General features: G+C 46.3%; 1 protein-coding gene across 2 annotated transcripts in view; it reads left to right on the forward strand.

Moving 5' to 3' along the window:
* ZC3H13 (zinc finger CCCH-type containing 13) overlaps nt 1–21,956 on the forward strand; it is a 301,667-nt gene that overhangs the window by 9,737 nt on the left and 269,974 nt on the right. For both annotated transcript variants that reach the window (XM_063952816.1, XM_063952817.1), the window contains exon 2: nt 13,656–13,789. In XM_063952816.1, the coding sequence (XP_063808886.1) occupies nt 13,656–13,789 (134 nt within the window). The remainder of the gene's footprint in view (nt 1–13,655; nt 13,790–21,956) is intronic.

Consider the following 21,956-nt stretch of genomic DNA (forward strand, 5'->3'; position numbering starts at 1 on the left):
GTCAACACGCTGCAAGGTCGGTTGACGACATGAGACGGCCGACAAACAATTAGTACCGGTCCAGACGTCTCAAAAACACCGTCAGGGGTTTTTAAAACGCCCGTTTACTTTAGTCGGTCGACACAGACACACACAGGGACACTGAATCCAGTGTCGACGGTGAATAAAAAAAAAAAAACGTATTCCTTATTAGGGCCACACGTTAAAGGCAATGAAGGAGGTGTTACATATTTCTGATACTACAAGTACCACAAAAGAGGGTATTATGTGGGATGTGAAAAAACTACCATAGTTTTTCCTGAATCAGATAAATTAAATAAAGTGTGTGATGATGCGTGGGTTCCCCCCGATAGAAAATTATGGGCAGTATACCCTTTCCCGCCAGAAGTTAGGGCGCGTTGGGAAACACCCCTTAGGGTGGATAAGGCGCTCACACGCTTATCAAAACAAGTGGCGGTACCGTCTATAGATAGGGCCGTCCTCAAGGACCAGCTGACAGGAGGCTGGAAAATATCATAAAAAGTATATACACACATACTGGTGTTATACTGCGACCAGCGATCGCCTCAGCCTGGATGTGCAGAGCTGGGGTGGCTTGGTCGGATTCCCTGACTAAAAATATTGATACCCTTGACAGGGACAGTATTTTATTGACTATAGAGCATTTAAAGGATGCATTTCTATATATGCGAGATGCACAGAGGGATATTTGCACTCTGGCATCAAGAGTAAATGCGATGTCCATAACTGCCAGAAGATGTTATGGACACGACAGTGGTCAGGTGATGCAGATTCCAAACGGCACAAAGGTGTATTGCCGTATAAAGGAAGAGGAGTTATTTGGGGTCGGTCCATCGGACCTGGTGGCCACGGCAACTGCTGGAAAATCCACCGTTTTTACCCTAAGTCACATCTCTGCAGAAAAAGACACCGTCTTTTCAGCCTCAGTCCTTTCGTCCCTATAAGATCATATCTGCCCAGGGATAGAGGAAAGGGAAGAAGACTGCAGCAGGCAGCCCATTCCCAGGAACAGAAGCGTTCCACCGCTTCTGACAAGTTCTCAGCATGGCGCTGAGACCGTACAGGACCCCTGGATCCTACAAGTAGTATCCCAGGGGTACAGATTGGAATGTCGAGACGTTTCCCCTTCGCAGGCTCCTGAAGTCTGCTTTACCAAGGTCTCCCTCCGACAAGGAGGCAGTATGGGAAAAAAATCACAAGCTGTATTCCCAGCAGGTGATAATTAAATTACCCCTCCTACTACAAGAAAAGGGGTATTATTCCACACTATATTGTGGTACTGAAGCCAGAAGGCTAGGTGAGACTTATTCTAAATCTAAAAATTTTTTGAACACTTACAAAGGTTCAAATCAAGATGGAGTCACTCAGAGCAGTGATAACGAACAGGAAGAAGGGGACTATATAGTGTCCCGGGACATCAGGGATGCTTACCTCTATGTCCCAAATTTGCCCTTCTCACTAAGGGTACCTCAGGTTCGTGGTGCAGAACTGTCACTATCAGTTTCAGACGCTGCCGTTTGGATTGTCCACGGCACCCCGGGTCTTTACTAAGGTAATGGCCGAAATGATGATTCTTCTTCGAAGAAAAGGCGTCTTAATTATCCCTTACTTGGACGATCTCCTGATAAGGGCATAGTCCAGGGAACAGTTGGAGGTAGGAGTAGCACTATCTCGGATACTGCTATAACAGCACGGGTGGATTCTAAATATTCCAAAATCGCAGCTGATCCCGACGACACGTCTGCTGTGCCTAGGGATGATTCTGGACACAGTCCAAAAAAAAAAAAAAAGGTGTTTCTCCCGAAAGAGAAAGCCAGGGAGTTATCCGAGCTAGTCAGGAACCTCCTAAAAACAGTGCATCATTGCACAAGGGTCCGGGTAGAAAATGGTGGCTTCCTACGAAGCAATTCCATTCGGCAGATTTCACGCAAGAACTTTTCAGTGGGATCTGCTGGACAAATGGTCCGGATCGCATCTTCAGATGCATCAGCGGATAACCCTATATCCAAGGACAAGGGTGTCTCTCCTGTGGTGGTTATAGAGTGCTCATCTTCTAGAGGGCCGCAGATTCGGCATTCAGGATTGGATGCTGGTGACCACGGAGCCCAGCCCGAGAGGCTGGGGAGCAGTCACACAAGGAAAAAATTTCCAGGGAGTGTGATCAAGTCTGGAGACTTTTCTCCACATAAAAATACTGGAGCTAAGGGTAAATTTATAATGCTCTAAGCTTAGCAAGACCTCTGCTTCAAGGTCAGCCGGTATTGATCCAGTGGGAAAAACATCACGGCAGTCGCCCACGTAAACAGACAGGGCGACACAAGAAGCAGGAGGGCAATGGCAAAAACTGCAAGGACTTTTCGCTGGGCGGAAAATCATGTGATAGCACTGTCAGCAGTGTTTCATCCCGGGAATGGAAACTGGGAAGCAGACTTCCTCAGCAGGCACGACCTCCACCCGGGAGAGTGGAAACTTCATCGGGAAGTTTTTTCCACATGATTGTAAACCGTTGGGAAATACCAAAGGTGGACATGATGGCGTCCCGTCTGAACAAAAAACGGGACAGGTATTGCGCCAGGTCAAGAGACTCTCAGGCAATAGCTGTGGACGTTCTGGTAACACCGTGGGTGTACCAGTCGGTGTATGTGTTCCCTCCTCTGCTTCTCATACCTAAGGTGCTGAGAATTATAAGACGTAGAGGAGTAAGAACTATACTCATGGCTCCGGATTGGCCAAGAAGGACTTGGTACCCGGAACTTCAAGAGATGTTTACAGAGGTCTTATGGCCTCTGCCGCTAAGAAGGGACTTGCTTCAGCAAGTACCATGTCTGTTCCAAGACTTACCGCAGCTGCGTTTGTTGGCATGGCGGTGGAACGCCGGATCCTAAGGGACAAAGGCATTCCGGAAGAGGTCATTCCTACCCTGGTCAAAGCCAGAAAGGAGGTGACCGCACAACATTATCACCACATGTGGCGAAAATATGTTGCGTGGTGTGAGGCCAGGAAGGCCCCACAAAGAAATTTCAACTCGGTCGATTCCTGCATTTCCTGCAAACAGGAGTGTCTATGGGCCTCAAATTGGGGTCCATTAAGGTTCAAATTTCGGCCCTGTCAATTTTCTTCCAGAAAGAATTGGCTTCAGTTCCTGAAGTCCAGAACTTTGTCAAGGGAGTATTGCATATACAACCCTCTTTTGTGCCTCCAGTGGCACTGTGGGATCTCAACGTAGTTCTGGGATTCTTCAAATCACATTGGTTAAAACCAGTCAAATCTGTGGATTTGAAGCATCTCACATGAAAAGTGACCATGTTCTTGGCCCTGGCCTGGACCAGGCGAGTGTCAAATTGGTGGTTTTTTTCTCAAAAAAGCCCATATTTGTTTGTCCATTCGGACAGGGCAGAGCTGCGGACTCGTCCCCAGTTCTCTCCCTAAGGTGGTGTCAGTGTTTCACCTGAACCAGCTTATTGTGGTGCCTTGCACCTACTAGGGACTTGGAGGACTCCAAGTTGCTAGATGTTGTCAGGGCCCTGAAAATATAGGTTCCAGGACGGCTGGAGTCAGGAAAACTGACTTGCTGTTATCCTGTATGCACCCAACAAACTGGGTGCTCTTGCTTTTAAGCAGACTATTGCTAGTTGGATGTGTAATACAATTCAGCTTGCACATTCTGTGGCAGGCCTGCCACAGCCAAAATATGTAAATGCCCATTCCACAAGGAAGGTGGGCTCATCTTGGGCGGCTGCCCGAGGGGTCTCGGCTTTACAACTTTGCCGAGCGGTTATTTAGTCAGGGGCAAACACGTTTGTAAAATCCTACAAATTTGATACCCTGGCTAAGGAGGACCTGGAGTTCTCTCACTCGGTGCTGCAGAGTCATCCGCACTCTCCCGCCCGTTTGGGAGCTTTGGTATAATCCCCATGGTCCTTTCAGGAACCCCAGCATCCACTAGGACGATAGAGAAAATAAGAATTTACTTACCGATAATTCTATTTCTCGGAGTCCGTAGTGGATGCTGGGCGCCCATCCCAAGTGCGGATTATCTGAAATACTTGTACATAGTTACAAAAATCGGGTTATTATTGTTGTGAGCCATCTTTTCAGAGGCTCCGCTGTTATCATACTGTTAACTGGGTTTAGATCACAAGTTGTACGGTGTGATTGGTGTGGCTGGTATGAGTCTTACCCGGGATTCAAAATTCCTCCCTTATTGTGTACGCTCGTCCGGGCACAGTACCTAACTGGCTTGGAGGAGGGTCATAGGGGGAGGAGCCAGTGCACACCACCTGATCGGAAAGCTTTACTTTTGTGCCCTGTCTCCTGCGGAGCCGCTTATTCCCCATGGTCCTTTCAGGAACCCCAGCATCCACTACGGACTCCGAGAAATAGAATTATCGGTAAGTAAATTCTTATTTTTTGCCTAGTGTGTATGCACAGCGATGATCGTGAACATCGCTGGCAGGAGAATAGCTCAGTGCATACACACTGAGCTATTTTCCCTGTGCCAGCGATGTTCACGGGGTGGGGTTGAAGAACTTTCCACAGTAGGAGACTATGGAAAGTGCTTCACTCGGCTGTGCAAACAGCCCGACGGACGGCGGCGGTCAGCGATGATGTTGGAGTGCGCACATCAGCGCTCGTCGCCCGGCCATACACACTGCCCGATTTTGAGCTCAAAATGCCAAAAGTGAGCTACTTTGAGCTCATAATAGCCCAGTGTGTATGGGTTTTTACTTTTAAGTTTATATTTAAATTAACCTGGTTTAGTGTGCTCTTAAAAATCTAAATGGTGAAGGAAAGTAATAATATTTTTGTATACAAAGGGCCCATTTAGCAACAAAGCTTAATACCAGCAGCATGTTTCATTTAATATCACTGTGATAGTAATGGATATGCAGCTGGTATTCAGCATAATTTACCTTTCTGGCAAAGTCCAGTGCTGTCTCACACCTACCCCCCCTCAGCAATGCCCTGAAGGGCGGTACAGGGGTAAACAATGGTAAACTTAGATTACCGCTGTTTGAATACTGAATGTAGGATATATGTTGATAAATGGAGCCCAAACTATGCTTTTTGTTTATACTTCCATAAGTCCATACTTTGTCAGTTTGAGGTTGAAAGTAGTCCATAAAGTAAATGGATTTTTGTTTCAAAATTCTAATGAGATCGGATGTCCCCTTTTATCTATTTGGGTAGGAATTTTCCAAAATGTTAAACCCTTTGGATTCTTAAGATCCCTCTTTAAAAATAAAGAAACCCTGGTGGGGATTATTCTAGTAACTTAATTTTGTCAAACTGCGTAGTCTAATGGGTGCTACACACTGGTCGATACCAGTGAAAGATATGAACGATCTTGTTCATTAATGAAACTTCACTCCCCCCTGTCTCCTCCCCCCCGCCGCCAGGTCGCCCGCCGGCGGGTTGACAAGTGTGTAGGGCCCATAACTGTGGTATACCAGATGTGTTCAGTTCCTAGCAGTATGAGATTTTTTTTCTCTTTTGTGGCATCTGTTGACCAATGTTAGCATGTCATAATATTAACTTTGCCAATTGGCAATTATTACCAGTAACCAGACAAGTTAGGGGCAGATTCAGTTACCCTCTGCGTTTACCATGTGGGTAAAGCTCCAGGTGTAATTAGCCAATTCCCTTGCGTGCTAACCCATAGATTCCTACTTAAGTTCCAGAATCTAAGGGTTACGTTGAGGGGTGTGGTATGGCTCATCGATCGTCTGCTGACCGCTGGTCAGCATACTGACGGGGAGGGGCGAGTGCAGCAAGCCCCTTGCGGGCTCGGTGGTGACCTGCCGTTGCCACGGGTTCTATTCCCACTCTATGGGCGTTGTGGACACTCACGAGTGGAAATAGTCCCTGTTGGTTGGCATGCCGACCATCTGGATAGTGAGGGGGCGGGATTTTGGGGGAGGTCATGTCACCGGTGGGCAGCAGACCGACAGTCACATGAATACCACACACTTTGAGAATTAGGTCCCAGAAGGTGTATTTAATACAGATTTTTCTCTAACGTCCTAGTGGATGCTGGGAACTCCGTAAGGACCATGGGGAATAGCGGGCTCCGAAGGAGGCTGGGCACTCTAGAAAGATCTTAGACTACCTGGTGTGCACTGGCTCCTCCCACTATGACCCTCCTCCAAGCCCCAGTTAGATTTCGTGCCCGGCCGAGGTTGGATGCACACTAGGGGCTCTCCTGAGCTCTTAGAAATTTATAGTCTTAGAATTTGTTATTTTCAGTGAGACCTGCTGGCAACAGGCTCACTGCAGCGAGGGACTAAGGGGAGAAGAAGCGAACTCGCCTGCTTGCAGCCGGATTGGGCTTCTTAGGCTACTGGACACCATTAGCTCCAGAGGGATCGACCGCAGGCCCAGCCTTGATGTTCGGTCCCGGAGCCGCGCCGCCGTCCCCCTTACAGAGCCAGAAGCAAGAAGATGGTCCGGAAAATCGGCGGCATGAAGACTCTGTCTTCACCAAGGTAGCGCACAGCACTGCAGCTGTGCGCCATTGCTCCTCTCACACACTTCACACTCCGGTCACTGAGGGTGCAGGGCGCTGGGGGGGGCGCCCTGAGGCAGCAATAAAAACACCTTGGCTGGCTAAAATACCTCAATATATGGCCCCAGGGGCTATATATGAGGTAAATACCCCTGCCAGAATTCCATAAAAAAACGGGAGAATAGGCCGCGAAAAAGGGGCGGAGCCTATCTCCTCAGCACACTGGCGCCATTTTTTCCCTCACAGCTCGGCTGGAGGGAAGCTCCCTGGCTCTTCCCTGCACAGTAAGAGGGAAAAGAGAGGGGGGGCATTAAAATTGGCACTGTATACAGTATATTATATAAAAGCTATTAGGGACATAACTCAGTTAGTCCCTGTATATATATAGCGCTCTGGTGTGTGCTGGCATACTCTTACTCTGTCCCCCCAAAGGGCTTTTGTGGGTCCTGTCCTCGTTTAGAGCATTCCCTGTGTGTCTGCGGTGTGTCGGTACGGCTGTGTCGACATGTTGAATGAGGAGGCTTATATGGTGACAGAACAGAGGCCGATATATGTGATGTCGCCCCCTGTGGGGCCGACACCAGAGTGGATGGATAGGTGAAAGGTATTAACCGACAGTGTCAACTCCTTACATAAAAGGGTGGATGACGTAACAGCTGTGGGACAGCCGGCTTCGCAGCCCGCGCCTGCCCAGGCGTCTCAAAGGCCATCAGGGGCTCAAAAACGCCCGCTCTCTCAGATGGCAGACACAGATGTCGACACGGAGTCTGACTCCAGTGTCGACAAGGTGGAGACATATACACAATCCACTAGGAACATCCGTGACGTGATCCCGGCAATAAAAAATGTGTTATACATTTCTGACTTTAACCCAAGCACCTCTAAAAATGGGTTTTAGGTTTGGGGAGAAAAAACAGGCAGTGTTTTGTTCCCCCATCAGATGAATAAATGAAGTGTGTGAAAGCGTGGGTTCCCCCGTTAAGAAACTGGTAATTTATAAAAAGTTACTGATGGCGTACCCTTTCCCGCCAGGTGGATAAGTTACGCTGGGAGATATCCCCTAGGGTGGATAAGGCGCTCACACGTTTGTCAAAAAAGGTGGCACTGCCGTCTTAGGATACGGCCACTTTAATAGGTACCTGTTGATAAAAAACAGGAGGCTATCCTGAAGTCTGTATTTACACACTCAGGTACTAGACTGAGACCTGCAGATAGTGCTGCTGCAGCGTGGTCGGTGACCCTGTCAAACAGGGATACTAGTTGGCAAACATAAAAACATATTAAAGACGTCGTCTTATATATGGGGGATGCACAGAGGGATATTTTGCCGGCTGGCATCCAAAATAAATGTAATGTCCATTCTGTCAGGAGGGTATTAGAGACCTGTCACTACTGGACAGGTGATGCTGACTTAAAAAGCGCATAGAGAGCCTTATAAGGGTGAGGAATTATTTGGGGATGGTCTCTAGGACCTCGTATCCACAGCAACTGCTGGGAAGAAATAATTTTACCTCAGGTTTCCTCACAGACAAAGGTACAGTCCTTTCGGCTTCAGAAAAGCAATCGGGTCAAATGGCGCTTCCTTTCTGTACAGAGACAAGGGTAGAGGGAAAAAAGCTGCACCAGTCAGCCTGTTCCCAGAATCAAGATTCTTCCCCCGCCTCCTGTGAGGCCACACCATGACGCGGGTGCTCCACAGGTGTAGCCAGGTACGGTGGGGGGCCGTCTCAAAAATTTCAGCAATTAGTGGGCTCGCTCACAGGTGGATCCCTGTTTCTTTCAAGTAGTATTTCAGGGGTACAAGCTGGAATTCGAGATGTCTCCCCCCAGCCGTTTCCTAAAATATGCCTTGCTGACAACTCCCTCAGGCAGGGAGGCTGTGCTAGAGGCAATTAATAAGCGGTATTCCCAGCAGGTAATACTCAAGGTGCCCCTACTTCAACAAGGACGGGGTTACTATTCCACACGGGTTGGGGTACCGAAACCGCATGGTTCGGTGTGACCCATTTTATATTTAAAATCCTTGAACACAAAAATTCAAGTTCAAGATGGAATCGCTCAGGGCGGTTATTCCAAGCCTGGACGAGGGGGATTACATGGTATCCTGGGACATCAAGGATGCTTACCTGCATGTCCCCATTTACCATCCTCGCCAGGAGTACCTCAGATTTGTGGTACAGGATTACCATTACCAAGTCCAGACACTGCCGTTGGGACTATACATGGCACCGAGGGTGTTTTATCAAGGTAATGGCCGAAATGTTGATACTCCTTCAAAAAAAGGGAGTTGTAATTATCCCGTACTTGGACAATCTCGTTATAAGGGCGAAGTCCAAGGAGCAGCTGGTAGTCGGGGTAGCACTATTTTGGAAAGTGCTACAACAGCATGGTTGGATTCTAAACAGTCCAAAGTCACAGCTGGTTCCTATGACACGTCTACTGTTCCTGGGGATGGTTCTGGACATAAACCAGAAATAGTGTTTCTCCCGGAGGAGAAAGCCAAGGAGTTGTCATCTCTAGTCAGAGACCTCCTGAAGCCAAAATAGGTAGCGGTGCATCATTGCACGCGAGTCCTGGGAAAAATGGTAGCTTCCTACGAAGCAATCCCATTAGGCAGGTTCCATACAAGAACTTTTCAGAGGGACCTGTTGGACAAGTGGTCCGGATCGCATCTTCCGATGCATAGGCTGATAACCCTGTCTCCAAGGACCAGGGTATCTCTACTGTGGTGGCTGCAGAGTGCCCATCTTCAAGAGGGCCGCAGGTTCGGCATACAGGACTAGGTCCTAGTGACCATGGATTCCAGCCTTTGAGGCTGGGAGGCAGTCACACAGGGAAGAAATTTCCAGGGACTTTGGTCAAGTCAGGTTATTTCCCTACACACAAATATTCTGGACCTGAGGGCCATTTACAATGCCCTGAGGCCGGCAAGGCCTCTGCTTCAAAACCAGCCGGTACTGATCCAATCAGACAACATCACGGCAGTCGCCCATGTAAACCAACAGGGCGGCACAAGAAGCAGGATGGCGATGGCAGAAGCCACAAGGATTCTCCGATAGGCGGAAAATCATGTGTTAGCACTGTCAGCAGTGTTCATTCCCGGAGTGGACAACTGGGAAGCAGATCTTCTCAACAGACACGACCTCCACCCGGGAGAATGGGGACTTCCTCCAGAAGTCTTCCAATAGGATTGTACACCATTGGGAAAGGCCACAGGTGGACATGACGGCGTCCCACCTCAACAAAAAGCTATAAAAGATATTGCACCGGGTCAAGGGACCCTCAGGCGATAGCTATGGACGCTCTGGTAACACCGTGGGTGTACCAGTCGGTTTATGTGTTCTCCCCTCTGCCTCTCATACCAAAGGTACTGAGAATAATAAGAAGGCGAGGAGTAAGAACGATACTCGTGGATGGCCAAGAAGAGCTTGGTACCCAGAACTTCAAGAATTTATATCAGAGGACCCATGGCCTCTGCCACTCAGACAGGACCTGCGGCAGCAGGGGCCCTGTCTGTTCCAAGACTTACCGCAGCTGCGTTTGTCGGCATGGCGGTTGAACGCCGGATCCTGAAGGAAAAGGGCATTCCGGAGGAAGTCATTCCTACGCTTACTAAAGCCAGGAAAGAGGTTACAGCAACTCATTATCACCGCATATGGCGAAAATATGTTGCATGGTGTGAGGCCGAAAGGGCCCCAACAGAGGAATTTCAACTAGGTCGATTTCTGCATTTCCTGCAAGCAGGAGTGACTATGGGCCTTAAATTGGGTTCCATTGAGGTACAGATCTCGGCTCTGTCGATTTTCTTTCAAAAAGAACTAGCTTCAGTACCTGAAGTTCAGACATTTATAAAAGGAGTGCTGCAGAGTCAGCCCCCGTTTGTGCCTCCTGTGGCACCTTGGGATCTCAACGTGGTGTTGAGTTTCTTAAAATCACATTGGTTTGAACCACTAAAAACCGTGGATCTGAAATATCTCACGTGGAAGGTGGTTATGTTATTGGCCTTGGCTTCTGCCAGGCGAGTATCAAAGTTGGCGGCTTTGTCTTGTAAAAGCCCTTATTTGATTTTCCATATGGATAGGGCAGAATTGAGGACTCGTCCCCAGTTTCTCCCAAAGGTGGTGTCAGCGTTTCACCTGAACCAGCCTATTGTGGTGCCTAGGCTACTAGGGACTTGGAGGACTCCAAGTTGCTAGACGTTGTCAGGGCACTGAAAATATGTTTCCAGAACGGCTAGAGTCAGAAAATCTGACTCGCTGTTTATCCTATATGCACCTAACAAGCTGGGTGCTCCTGCTTCTAAGCAGACTATTGCTCGTTGGATTTGTAGTACAATTCAGCTTGCACATACTGTGGCAGGCCTGCCACAGCCAAAATCTGTCAATGCCCATTCCACAAGGAAGGTGGGCTCATCTTGGGCGGCTGCCCGAGAGGTCTCGGCTTTACAACTTTGCCGAGCAGCTACTTGGTCAGGGGCAAACACGTTTGCAAAAATTCTACAAATTTGATACCCTGGCTGAGGAGGACCTGGAGTTCTCTCATTCAGTGCTGCAGAGTCATCCGCACTCTCCCGCCCGTTTGGGAGCTTTGGTATAATCCCCATGGTCCTTACGGAGTTCCCAGCATCCACTAGGACGTTAGAGAAAATAAGAATTTACTCACCGGTAATTCTATTTCTCGTAGTCCGTAGTGGATGCTGGGCGCCCATCCCAAGTGCGGTTTATCTGCAATACTTGTACATAGTTATGGTTAACTAAATCGGGTTATTGTTGAGCCATCTGTTGAGAGGCTCTATTGTTTCATACTGTTAACTGTGTTTCATATCACGAGTTGTACGGTGTGATTGGTGTGGCTGGTATGAGTCTTACCCGGGATTCAAAATCCTTCCTTATTGTGTACGCTCGTCCGGGCACAGTACCTAACTGAGGCTTGGAGGAGGGTCATAGTGGGAGGAGCCAGTGCACACCAGGTAGTCTAAGATCTTTCTAGAGTGCCCAGCCTCCTTCGGAGCCCGCTATTCCCCATGGTCCTTACGGAGTTCCCAGCATCCACTACGGACTACGAGAAATAGAATTACCGGTGAGTAAATTCTTATTTTTTCCGCAACTCCTGAAGCTGTGAAGAATAATCCGTATTAAGTGCATCATCTGTGTCTCAATGCGTGGGGTAGCGAGCCTTAATTGAATAGCTCAGGCCTGACAGCTGTTGGGGCTAATTGAAGCTGCCCCATAATGTACAATTTATTGTATATCATAATGTAACTTGAAAATGTTATTAAAGATTAAGTGGCGTCCTTGAATTATCTTTTAAAATGTGGAATGTTTGTTGATATTCTTGTTCTTAGACGTAGGCAAATCTTAGTAGGTGATGCCATACAAAAATTGTTGGTGCTTATGTCCACCTCTGATTTAAGGGTTCACTACGGCTGGCCGGCGGTCGGGCTCCCGGCGACCAGCATCCCGGCGCCGGGAGCCCGACCGCCGGCTTACCGACAGCTTGGCGAGCGCAAATGAGCCCCTTGCGTGCTCGCTGCGCTCGCCACGCTACGGGCACGGTGGCGCGCTACGCGCGCCACACTATTTTATTCTCCCTCTATGGGGGTCGTGGACCCCCACGAGGGAAAATAATTGTCGGTATTCCGGCTGTCGGGCTCCCGGCGCCGGTATACTGAGCGCCGGGAGCCCGACCGCCGGCAAACAGAAGACCACCCCTGATTTAATAGTACTGCTAAAATTTACAATGAGAAAATGTCACAAAGTAGAGTTTGTTTGTTAGGTTTGTTCTTGGAGTGTGGTTTGTTTACAGTGATTATATATATATATATATATATATATATATATATATATATATATATATATATATATATATAATGTTGAGTATCCCATATCCGGAATATTCCGAAATACGGACTTTTTTGAGCGAGAGTGAGATAGTGAAACTTTTGTTTTCTGATGGCTCAATATACACAAACTTTGTTTAATACACACAGTTATTAAAAATATTGTATTAAATGACCTTCAGACTGTGTATATAAGGTGTATATGAAACATAAATGAATTGTGTGAATGTAGACACACTTTGTTAATGCACAAAGTTATAAAAAATATTGGCTAAAATTACCTTCAGGCTGTGTGTATAATGTGCATATAAAACATAAATGATTTCTGTGCTTAGATTTAGGTTCCATTGCCATGATATCTCATTATGGTATGTAATTATTCCAAAATACGGAAAAATCCGATATCCAAAATACGTCTGGTCCCAAGCATTTTGGATAAGGGATACTCAACCTGTATATAATATTTTTTTTTACTGATATGCAGATCTTAAGGTGCATACACACAGTGAGATATTGACTATCTCTGATTTTGACTTTGATTTTCCCTGAACTCCCTGGAGCCCTGAACCACTGATACTGACTAAAGGTGGGTACACACTGGTAGATATATCTGCCGATCAATTGATCGGCAGATATATCTATGGACGGATCGGGCAGTGTGTTGATCATACACACTGCCCGATCCGTCGGGGACTGACATCATGAACTGGGCGGGTGTGTACACACGCCCGCCCAGTTCAGCTGTCAATCACCGCCGGCTGCTGCAGCATGTACACACACAGCAACGTGCCAATCTATCGGTAGATATATTGGCCGTCGGCTGTGCTGCAGGGCCGACGCGATACATCTGTGAACGATGGTGTTCACAGACGTATTGCTTGTACACACTGGCCGACAGACCCGCGATATATCGGCCGTTCAAGAGAACTGCTGATATATCGGCCAGTGTGTACCCACCTTTAGTGCCAATTTTGACTATAGTTTGTACTAGATTGTACACAATATAGTCAAGATTGACTTGCCCTCACAGTCTATCTTTCTTGCGATACTGACCCCACGGTAGCGCGCATCGGTAACGCAAGCTGTGTATACACGGTGCAATTTGCACTAACTTTCCTTACAATTTTGACTATATAGTCAAAATAGTAAGGTTACATCGCACCTTGTGTATGCACCTTTATGTTTCAGCACAGTGTTTTTTAATGCCTAATTTTCTAAATTTCTGCAATGGCAAGTGTATATTGTTTAGGGAGAGACATTTCAAGTTTGTTTTTATTTATCTTTTAATAGGTAAGAAAAAGAACAAGATGTCAAAAATCCGACGGAAGGTTACAGTAGAAAATACCAAAACCATATCGGATAGCACATCACGTAGACCAAGTGTTTTTGAGAGGCTTGGACCTAGCACAGGGAATAGCGCAGAGGTGAGAGGAGAATGCAGACACATTTTGTAACTTATACATAAAGAAAATGATTGGTCATATTCTATTGGTTTTGCTTTTTAAATAATGCAGACAGACCATCATATATCAAGCTGCAAAAATGTGACCCTGCACAGCAATCTACATTCTTTTTTTATTTTATTTTTTTAGTTTTGCTGTTTTATGATAATTGGATGAATCAGTGTGGCAAGATGGTGGAGGATATTATACCGGTGGGGCGTGCGGAAGCTTGCGGTTTGTGATAGTAGAGCACGCTTTGTAACTGCATTAATTGTAAGCTTTTTTTGCTAAATGTGGGATTGGTACATTGAAGTACTATGTATTTTGCTTACTTGCAAAAATGAGGCTTTGCTTGCTGGACAGGATACTAAGATGAGATTTTAGGGGCGGAGGAAGTGCTTTTCTTGGATTGTTCCCAGCACCCTTTTGCTTTCTGACTAAGGGGTTTGTGTTTACAAGTATTTTGGTATTGGTATCTCTATACTTTTAAGTGGGAACACTTTTGTAGATACCAATATGTTTTATATGGCAGAGTGCATTTTATAGGTGAAGTTATTCCAATTAAGTGTTGTTTCTGAATTATTCAACGTATAACAGATACATGGTTCTCATAAAATACTACTTGTTCAAGTAACTGTTGAAATTGTCAAAGGTATACACCATCATGTGGAAATGCAAAGCATAAAATTAGCTATTTATTTCTCAAGGCACCACACAAAGAAAGAATTTGTGTGCTGCTTAATGATCGCTCTGTGGAGCTGTGTTAGGGGGAGCCATTATTGTGATTGACCCATGCAATTAAAGAATCTGATTTGCAGAGAGTTGTGGCAGCAGGTCCAAATATACTGGATTAATACAGTATTACTGAAGTATTTCAGGTGTACGCATGACATTGTCTGGGGTGGCAGAGGTATCTGAATATATTCCTCTCCAAGCCTGGGTATAGATTTACTAAAGATCCTAAAACAGATACTTGATGGTATTGTCATAGCAAACAATCAGATTTTAGCTATCCTTTCTCTATTTCATTCTAGAAAATGATAGCTAGAGTTTGGTGGTAGAATCTGGACACCACCGCTTGTGATAGCTAGAATCTGAACACCACTGCCTGTCTGTTTTAGTAAATCTATCCCCTAGGGGTACATTTACTAAGCAGTGATAAGAGTGGAGAAGTGAGCCAGCGGAGAAATTTCCCTATCAACCAATCACAGCAGCTCTGTATTATTTTATTGTATGCAAATTATAGCTGTTACTTCAGTGCTGATTGGTTGCCATGGGCATCTTCTCCACTGGTTCACTTCTCCGCTCTTATCACTGCTTAGTAAATGTACCCCTTAGTGTGGTGTGTGTTGGCATCCAGTATTTCTTGCCATATGCATTACTTTACATACTTTACATTTTATTTCCCCATCAATCTGGGGGATGCTGCGCACATACTAAGGGGTTAGTGTGTGTGGTATGGAGTTTGGCACAGAACCTATTAAAAGCGACTCCTCCCCCCTCTAACCGCTACCATCTACAGTCTCTCCACCACTCACCCTCAGTTTTAGTTTTGTGCCTTGGAGGACAGGCACAGTTTTTCTTTGCTCTTAGTTTTTAGTTAGGTTTTAATTCTTATTTTTTCCTAGTTCACAGGCCTGTTCACAGGCGACAAGCATGTTGTGAGTGAGGAAAAAAGGAGAGAGAAGCGCTCATGTGTTCAAAATGGATACTCAATTAATCTATACAGAGCCGGTATAATAATATAAAAATTTATTAAATAACAAGTACACCAATTATAATGTGATTGGTTAACATAATAAAGTCGAATAAAATAAATAAAATAATATAGATATCGTGCTGGCCAGCAGTTTTCAGTTAGCACATATGATTCTAAAAAGTCCTTGTTACCGGACCTGAAAAGTGTCAGCGTATAATGAGCTGTGATAAATGTTCCTTAAGTATCAATAATTCCACTAGATATAATTGTCCTGGAGAGACATCAGCGTATTGTTACTTTGTAACAGTCAAACAGTATATGCAGTACGCTAGAATGATAACGGTGAAATGGCAGAAAGCAGCATAAAACAATTTGAGTCCGATTACCTCCCTGTTGGAAAAGGCGGTGTGGTCCTACCCCCGGTAACCGAGCGTCCTCGGTAAAGATGTTGCACGGGGGGTGCCTTTTTAGTGTCACCGACTGTAGCTTCCTTCACACTTATAGGAGGAAATGGTACAACGGACTTCTGTGGCTGGAGCCTGCTTCGGCAATGGTGCTGCTGTTGCTGGTAGCTGACCACGGTTGAATCGTTTTGTGTTCCCGTGTCTGCTCTCGCTATAGTGAACAATTCACCTGTGGCTTAATGATGAACACTGCTGCAGCTTCGAAAAAGGGGCGGAGACTGACGCGTTTCGTCACGGATCACGTGACTTTTTCAAAGTATTACTTTGAAAAGTCCGTTGTACCATTTCCTCCTATAAGTGTGAAGGAAGCTACAGTCGGTGACACTAAAAAGGCACCCCCCGTGCAACATCTTTACCGAGGACGCTCGGTTACCGGGGGTAGGACCACACCGCCTTTTCCAACAGGGAGGTAATCGGACTCAAATTGTTTTATGCTGCTTTCTGCCATTTCACCGTTATCATTCTAGCGTACTGCATATACTGTTTGACTGTTACAAAGTAACAATACGCTGATGTCTCTCCAGGACAATTATATCTAGTGGAATTATTGATACTTAAGGAACATTTATCACAGCTCATTATACGCTGACACTTTTCAGGTCCGGTAACAAGGACTTTTTAGAATCATATGTGCTAACTGAAAACTGCTGGCCAGCACGATATCTATATTATTTTATTTATTTTATTCGACTTTATTATGTTAACCAATCACATTATAATTGGTGTACTTGTTATTTAATAAATTTTTATATTATTATACCGGCTCTGTATAGATTAATTGAGTATCCATTTTGAACACATGAGCGCTTCTCTCTCCTTTTTTCGTTATTCTTGCATAATCTAGGGGTCTATACAGCCCCTTGAGTACAGCGAGCGTGGTTCTGATGGATACTTTATAGTTTATTTCATTGGTCAGTCATAGACACAGGCGCTTCATTTATTTTTTCCTTTTATGTTGTGAGTGAGGTTAGATAGTAATGCGGCTGTGCGTCTCATTCCTCACTCACCCTGCCTTTGGAAAGCGGAGGGGAGCAGGTGAACCAGGTGCCGCTAGCCGCATCCGTCCCCTTACTGAAGGGGTTTTTGCGGACGCGACGGGTGCTTTCACTGAAGGGGATCTGACAGCAATAGGTTGTTTCCAGCTTCCCGCCACTGCTCTTCCTGCTCTGGCTGCTGTACTGTTCCGCCCATCAACTGAGGAGGCGGACTCTAACATCTGGCGCCGTTTTAGCACCCACACTCTGATTCAGCACTGACTGACAGGAGGACGCTGTGCAACATACTAAGGAGGATAGAGGATTTTTCACACAGCCTATCTCACCCTGATAAGTATACAGACAGGGATTAAGCAATATGTGTTCGGGGGTTAGATCAGTTCTCTGTATCACCCTTTTATTTATATTGACTCACACTTAGTGGTACCTTAAGAAAAAAGGGGAACTTATTAGTGTTAAGGTGTGTACACACGGTGCGATATGCACTTAACTTTCCATACAATTTTGACTATAGTCAAAATCGTAAGGAAAGTTAGTGCATATCGCACCGTGTGTATAGTCCTTGCGATGCCGATACGCGGTCCCGCAGGATCGTCATCGCAAGGAAAAATAGACTCTGCAGGCAGCCCAACATTGACTATATGGTCAATGTCGGGCATACGGCGCATTGCGCCGTGTGTACACACCTTAATATTCAGCTGCAACTGCTGTTTATTTATTTACTGTGTATTTACACCATGGCCAGTAAACCAGACAAACCTGCAAAAGGGAAGGCAGGTTCAGTAGTTTACTTTGCATGTTCCCGGTGTGGTTCCAAACTTCCAAAAGGTAGCACGAACCCAGGTACCATCTGTAGTTCATGCTCAGGGACTCCTGTTGCGAAGTCTATGCCTATGTGGGCAAGAAACATTGCTGATGCCAACTTGAGGGTACAGCTCCAGGGGAGTCAGAAGAACCCCCTTGGGCCAGATCTATGGGTAGGTGTCTTTCTGATTTGGCACAATCCTTAAATAAAATTGTGACCTCGTCGGAATCCAGACCTACAAAATGGTTACAGACACTGCCTGCTCTAACCTTCCCTGGGGAGGAGTTCGATTCAACTGGAGGTCCTTTGGAGGAAGGTGAGGTGGATCCTGAGTGGGAAGACACGTCTGCATGGGAGGAGGAACGAGACGTCCACAAGTTGAAGGGTCCGTTTGTTAACCCAGGCCAAACTCTTAACCTTCAAGAGGTAGCTGTGGCGGACAGTTCAACCTAGTTATTTAAGAGACAGGTCGCTTTATTTCCATTTTATTCTAATTTTTGGGGATATTTTGAAGGAGGCCTGGCTTAAACCAGACTCAAACTTTTTGGCTACTAAAAAGCTAAGATATTAATATCCTGTTGCTGAAGACGATACAAAATCTTGGTAAACACTCCCTAGGGTCGATGCCCCTATTACACATCTGGCCAAATGCGACGGTCATGCCATCTGTACAATCAGTCTCTTTAAAGGATGCTGCCGATAGGAAGACTGATGCAGTCCTTAAAACTATATTTACTTTCTTGGGTATTTATTTTCCTTGCAAGTGCTTGGGTTCTTAAAGCTTTGGATGACTGGCTAGCAAGAGTAGTCACCGATATGCAGTCTGATGATCCTTTGAAGGCTATTCAATTAGCAGAGCAGATTGCAGAAGCACTTGCTTATGCCGGCGAGGCCCTTTTGGATTCTGTTTCTCTCCAATCTAGGGTGTCGGCTCTGGCGGTTACGGCTAGATGGTCACTCTGGCTTCGTGCGTGGAATGCAGACTGATTTCAAGCAGACCTTGACAGCCGTTTCCTTCGAAGGGGAATTTCTGTTTGGCTCAGAGCTTACAAAAATTATTTTGAATACTACGGGGGGCAAAAGTCCCTTTCATCCAGTTGCCACTCAAAAACCCAAAACCTACAAGGTTTCGGTCTTTTCGCAACCAGGGCAGAGGCAGTTTCCAGTCCTTTCGGAATTTCTCTAGATTCAATCATAAAGGAACATTCCAAGGTAGAGGAAATCAGTCAACCCGTAGACCTTCCGCCAAGACTACCGATAAGTCTGCCGCATGACGGTGCGAGGCTTCAGGGGAAATCATTGGTGGTTGGGGCCCGTCTACTTCAATTCAGAGACCAGAGGCTCCAATCCAACCTGGATCGTTGGGTGAATGGGGTGCTTTCTCATGGATATATTCTAGACCTTGAGGAAACACCTCCCAACCGATTTTTCGTCACTTCCCTTCTTTCCGATCCTGTTAGGCGACAGGCTCTAATTCAAGCAGTTTCCTCGCTTTTAGGAAATGGAGTAGTTTTTCCGGTTCCACCTCACCAACAGGGTCATGGATTTTACTCCAGTCTTTTTCTCGTAAACAAACCGGATGGTTCGTTTCGAACAATTCTCAACCTCGGGTGTCTAAATCAATACCTTTCAGTGGAAAAATTCAAAATGGCATCCATTCGTTCAATCATCAGTGCCATGGAGGCGAATTAGTTTTTGGCTTTCATAGATATAAAAGACGAGTACTTACATGTCGCCATATGGAAGGGTCACCAACACCTTCTGCAGTTTGCAGTAGACTCTTGGCATCTTCAATTTCAGGCTCTCCCTTTTGGCCTGTCTATGGCACCTTACGTGTTCGCAAAGATAATGGCTCACATGGTTGCGGTGTTGAGATGTCAGGGGGTAAATATTACTCCGTACCTGGACGACCTGTTACTGAGGTCACTTCTCCACCAACATTTGACACTCACAGTAATCACCCTCCGCTCCTTTGGGTGGATAGTGAATCTGCCAAAATCATCTCTCCATCCGTCCCAGGAGATTATTTTTCTGGGTCTCCTCTTCGACACCAGGAATCAGAGGGTGTTCCTACTCAAGGACAAAGTTCAGAATCTGCAATCACGGATACAAATTCTATTGCAGCTACCTCCTGGTTTCAGTTCTCAGATGCATGCAGGTGTTGGGCAAAATGGTGGTGACCTTCGAGGAGGTGCTGTACGCCAGATTCCGTGCTCTGCCTCTTCAGGCTGAACTTCTCAGACATTGGTCATGGACGGGACAAAACCTGGATTCGCAGCTTTTTCGGTTATCTGTCGAGACCAGGCAGTTTCTTCTGTGGTGGTTTCGGAGTTCCAATCTGTCCAGGTGGGGCTCCCTTCACCATTTGGTCCTGGATGGTGTTATCCACGGACACCAGCCTCACTGGTTGGTGAGCAGTTTTTCAGGATCAGCATTTCCAAGGTATCTTGGTCACTCAGGAGTTGTCTCTTCAGATCAGTATTCTAGAATTGAGGGCAATCCGGTATGCACTGTTTCAAGTGCAGTTTCTTGTACAGGGTCAGCCAGTACGCATTCAATCGGATAATGCCACCGCAGTGGCATACATCAACAAGCAGGGCGGAACTCTGAGTTGGAGAGCCATGAAGGAGGTATCACATATTCTCAACTAGGCGGAGTCATGGATTCCAGCCATTTCAGCAGTCCACCTGCCGGGAGTGGAAAACTGGGAAGTGGATTTCCTCAGCCGCCACATGGTTCATCCAGGCGAATGGGAACTTCATGAGGACGTGTTTCTCTTGCTTGTGTTTCGTTGGGGAAATCCCAACCTCAATCTCATGACATCCCATCTCAACAAGAAATTACGTCCGCACAGATCTCGGTCTCAGGATCCTCCGGCATCGTTGGTCGACGCCATGACAGCTCCTTGAAGGTTTCCTGCTGGGTTATGTATTCCCTTCTGTCCCTCTACTTCCGCTGCTGCTTCAACGAATTCGTCAAGAGGGAATGCCAGTCATTCTCATCGCACCAGATTGGCCTCGGCGCCAATGGTACACTCTTCTATGCTGGTGACAGAGGAACCTTATTGCCTGCCACTGCGTCCGTATCTTCTCTTTCAAGTACCTTGTTGCCACCACAATTTAGCTTGACTGGCTTTGACGGCATATTTCTTGAATCTCGCATCTTAAGATCTTAGGGTTTCTCTCGTGCTGTTGTGAAGACAATGCTCCAGGCTAGGAAACCAGTCACTTTGCAGATTTATCACAGAGTATGGCATATTTACATACTGTAGCTTGGTGTGAACAATGAAAACTTGTTCCTGGTGGTTTTCATTTGTCACGTCTTCTGTCCTTCCTTCAGGGCGGTCTGACGAAGGGTCTCCGTCTTTCCTCGCTTAAGGGTCAGGTTTCGGCCTTGTCTGTTCTCTTTTAAAAGAGATTGGCTGCCTCACCAGAAGTCCAGACATTCCTTCAAGGGGTCTTGAGGATTCAACCTCCTTATGTTCCTCCAGTTCTTCCTTGGGATTTAAATGTGTTTTTTACGGCTCTTCAGAAACCTCTCTTTGAGCCTCTGGAGTCAGTTGAATTAAGTTTTCTCTTAAGGTTGTGTTCCTTTTGGCTATTGCTTCGGCTCGGTGAGTTTCAGAGTTAGCGTCCCTTTCTTGCAAATCACCACCTTGTTGGTATTCCATGATGATCGGGTTGTTTTATCTACTAAACCCTCTTTTCTGCCAAAGGTGGTTTCTAAATTTCATCTCAACCTTAGCTGATGAAGTTAAACACTTGGCTGTATTGGATGTGGTTCGGGTTATGCACATTTATCTTTCTCTGACGTCCTAGTGGATGCTGGGTACTCCGTAAGGACCATGGGGAATAGACGGGCTCCGCAGGAGACTGGGCACTCTAAAAGAAAGATTAGGTACTATCTGGTGTGCACTGGCTCCTCCCTCTATGCCCCTCCTCCAGACCTCAGTTAGAATCTGTGCCCGGCTCGAGCTTGTTGCACACTAGGGGCTCTCCTGAGCTTCTAGTAAAGAAAGTATTTGTTAGGTTTTTTATTTTCAGTGAGATCTGCTGGCAACAGACTCACGGCTACGAGGGACTTAGGGGAGAGAAGCGAACCTACCTGCTTGCAGCTAGCTTGGGCTTCTAGGCTACTGGACACCATTAGCTCCAGAGGGATCGAACACAGGCCCAGCCTCGGTCGT

Source organism: Pseudophryne corroboree, chromosome 2 (assembly GCF_028390025.1).
Source record: "Pseudophryne corroboree isolate aPseCor3 chromosome 2, aPseCor3.hap2, whole genome shotgun sequence".
NCBI lineage: Eukaryota > Metazoa > Chordata > Amphibia > Anura > Myobatrachidae > Pseudophryne > Pseudophryne corroboree.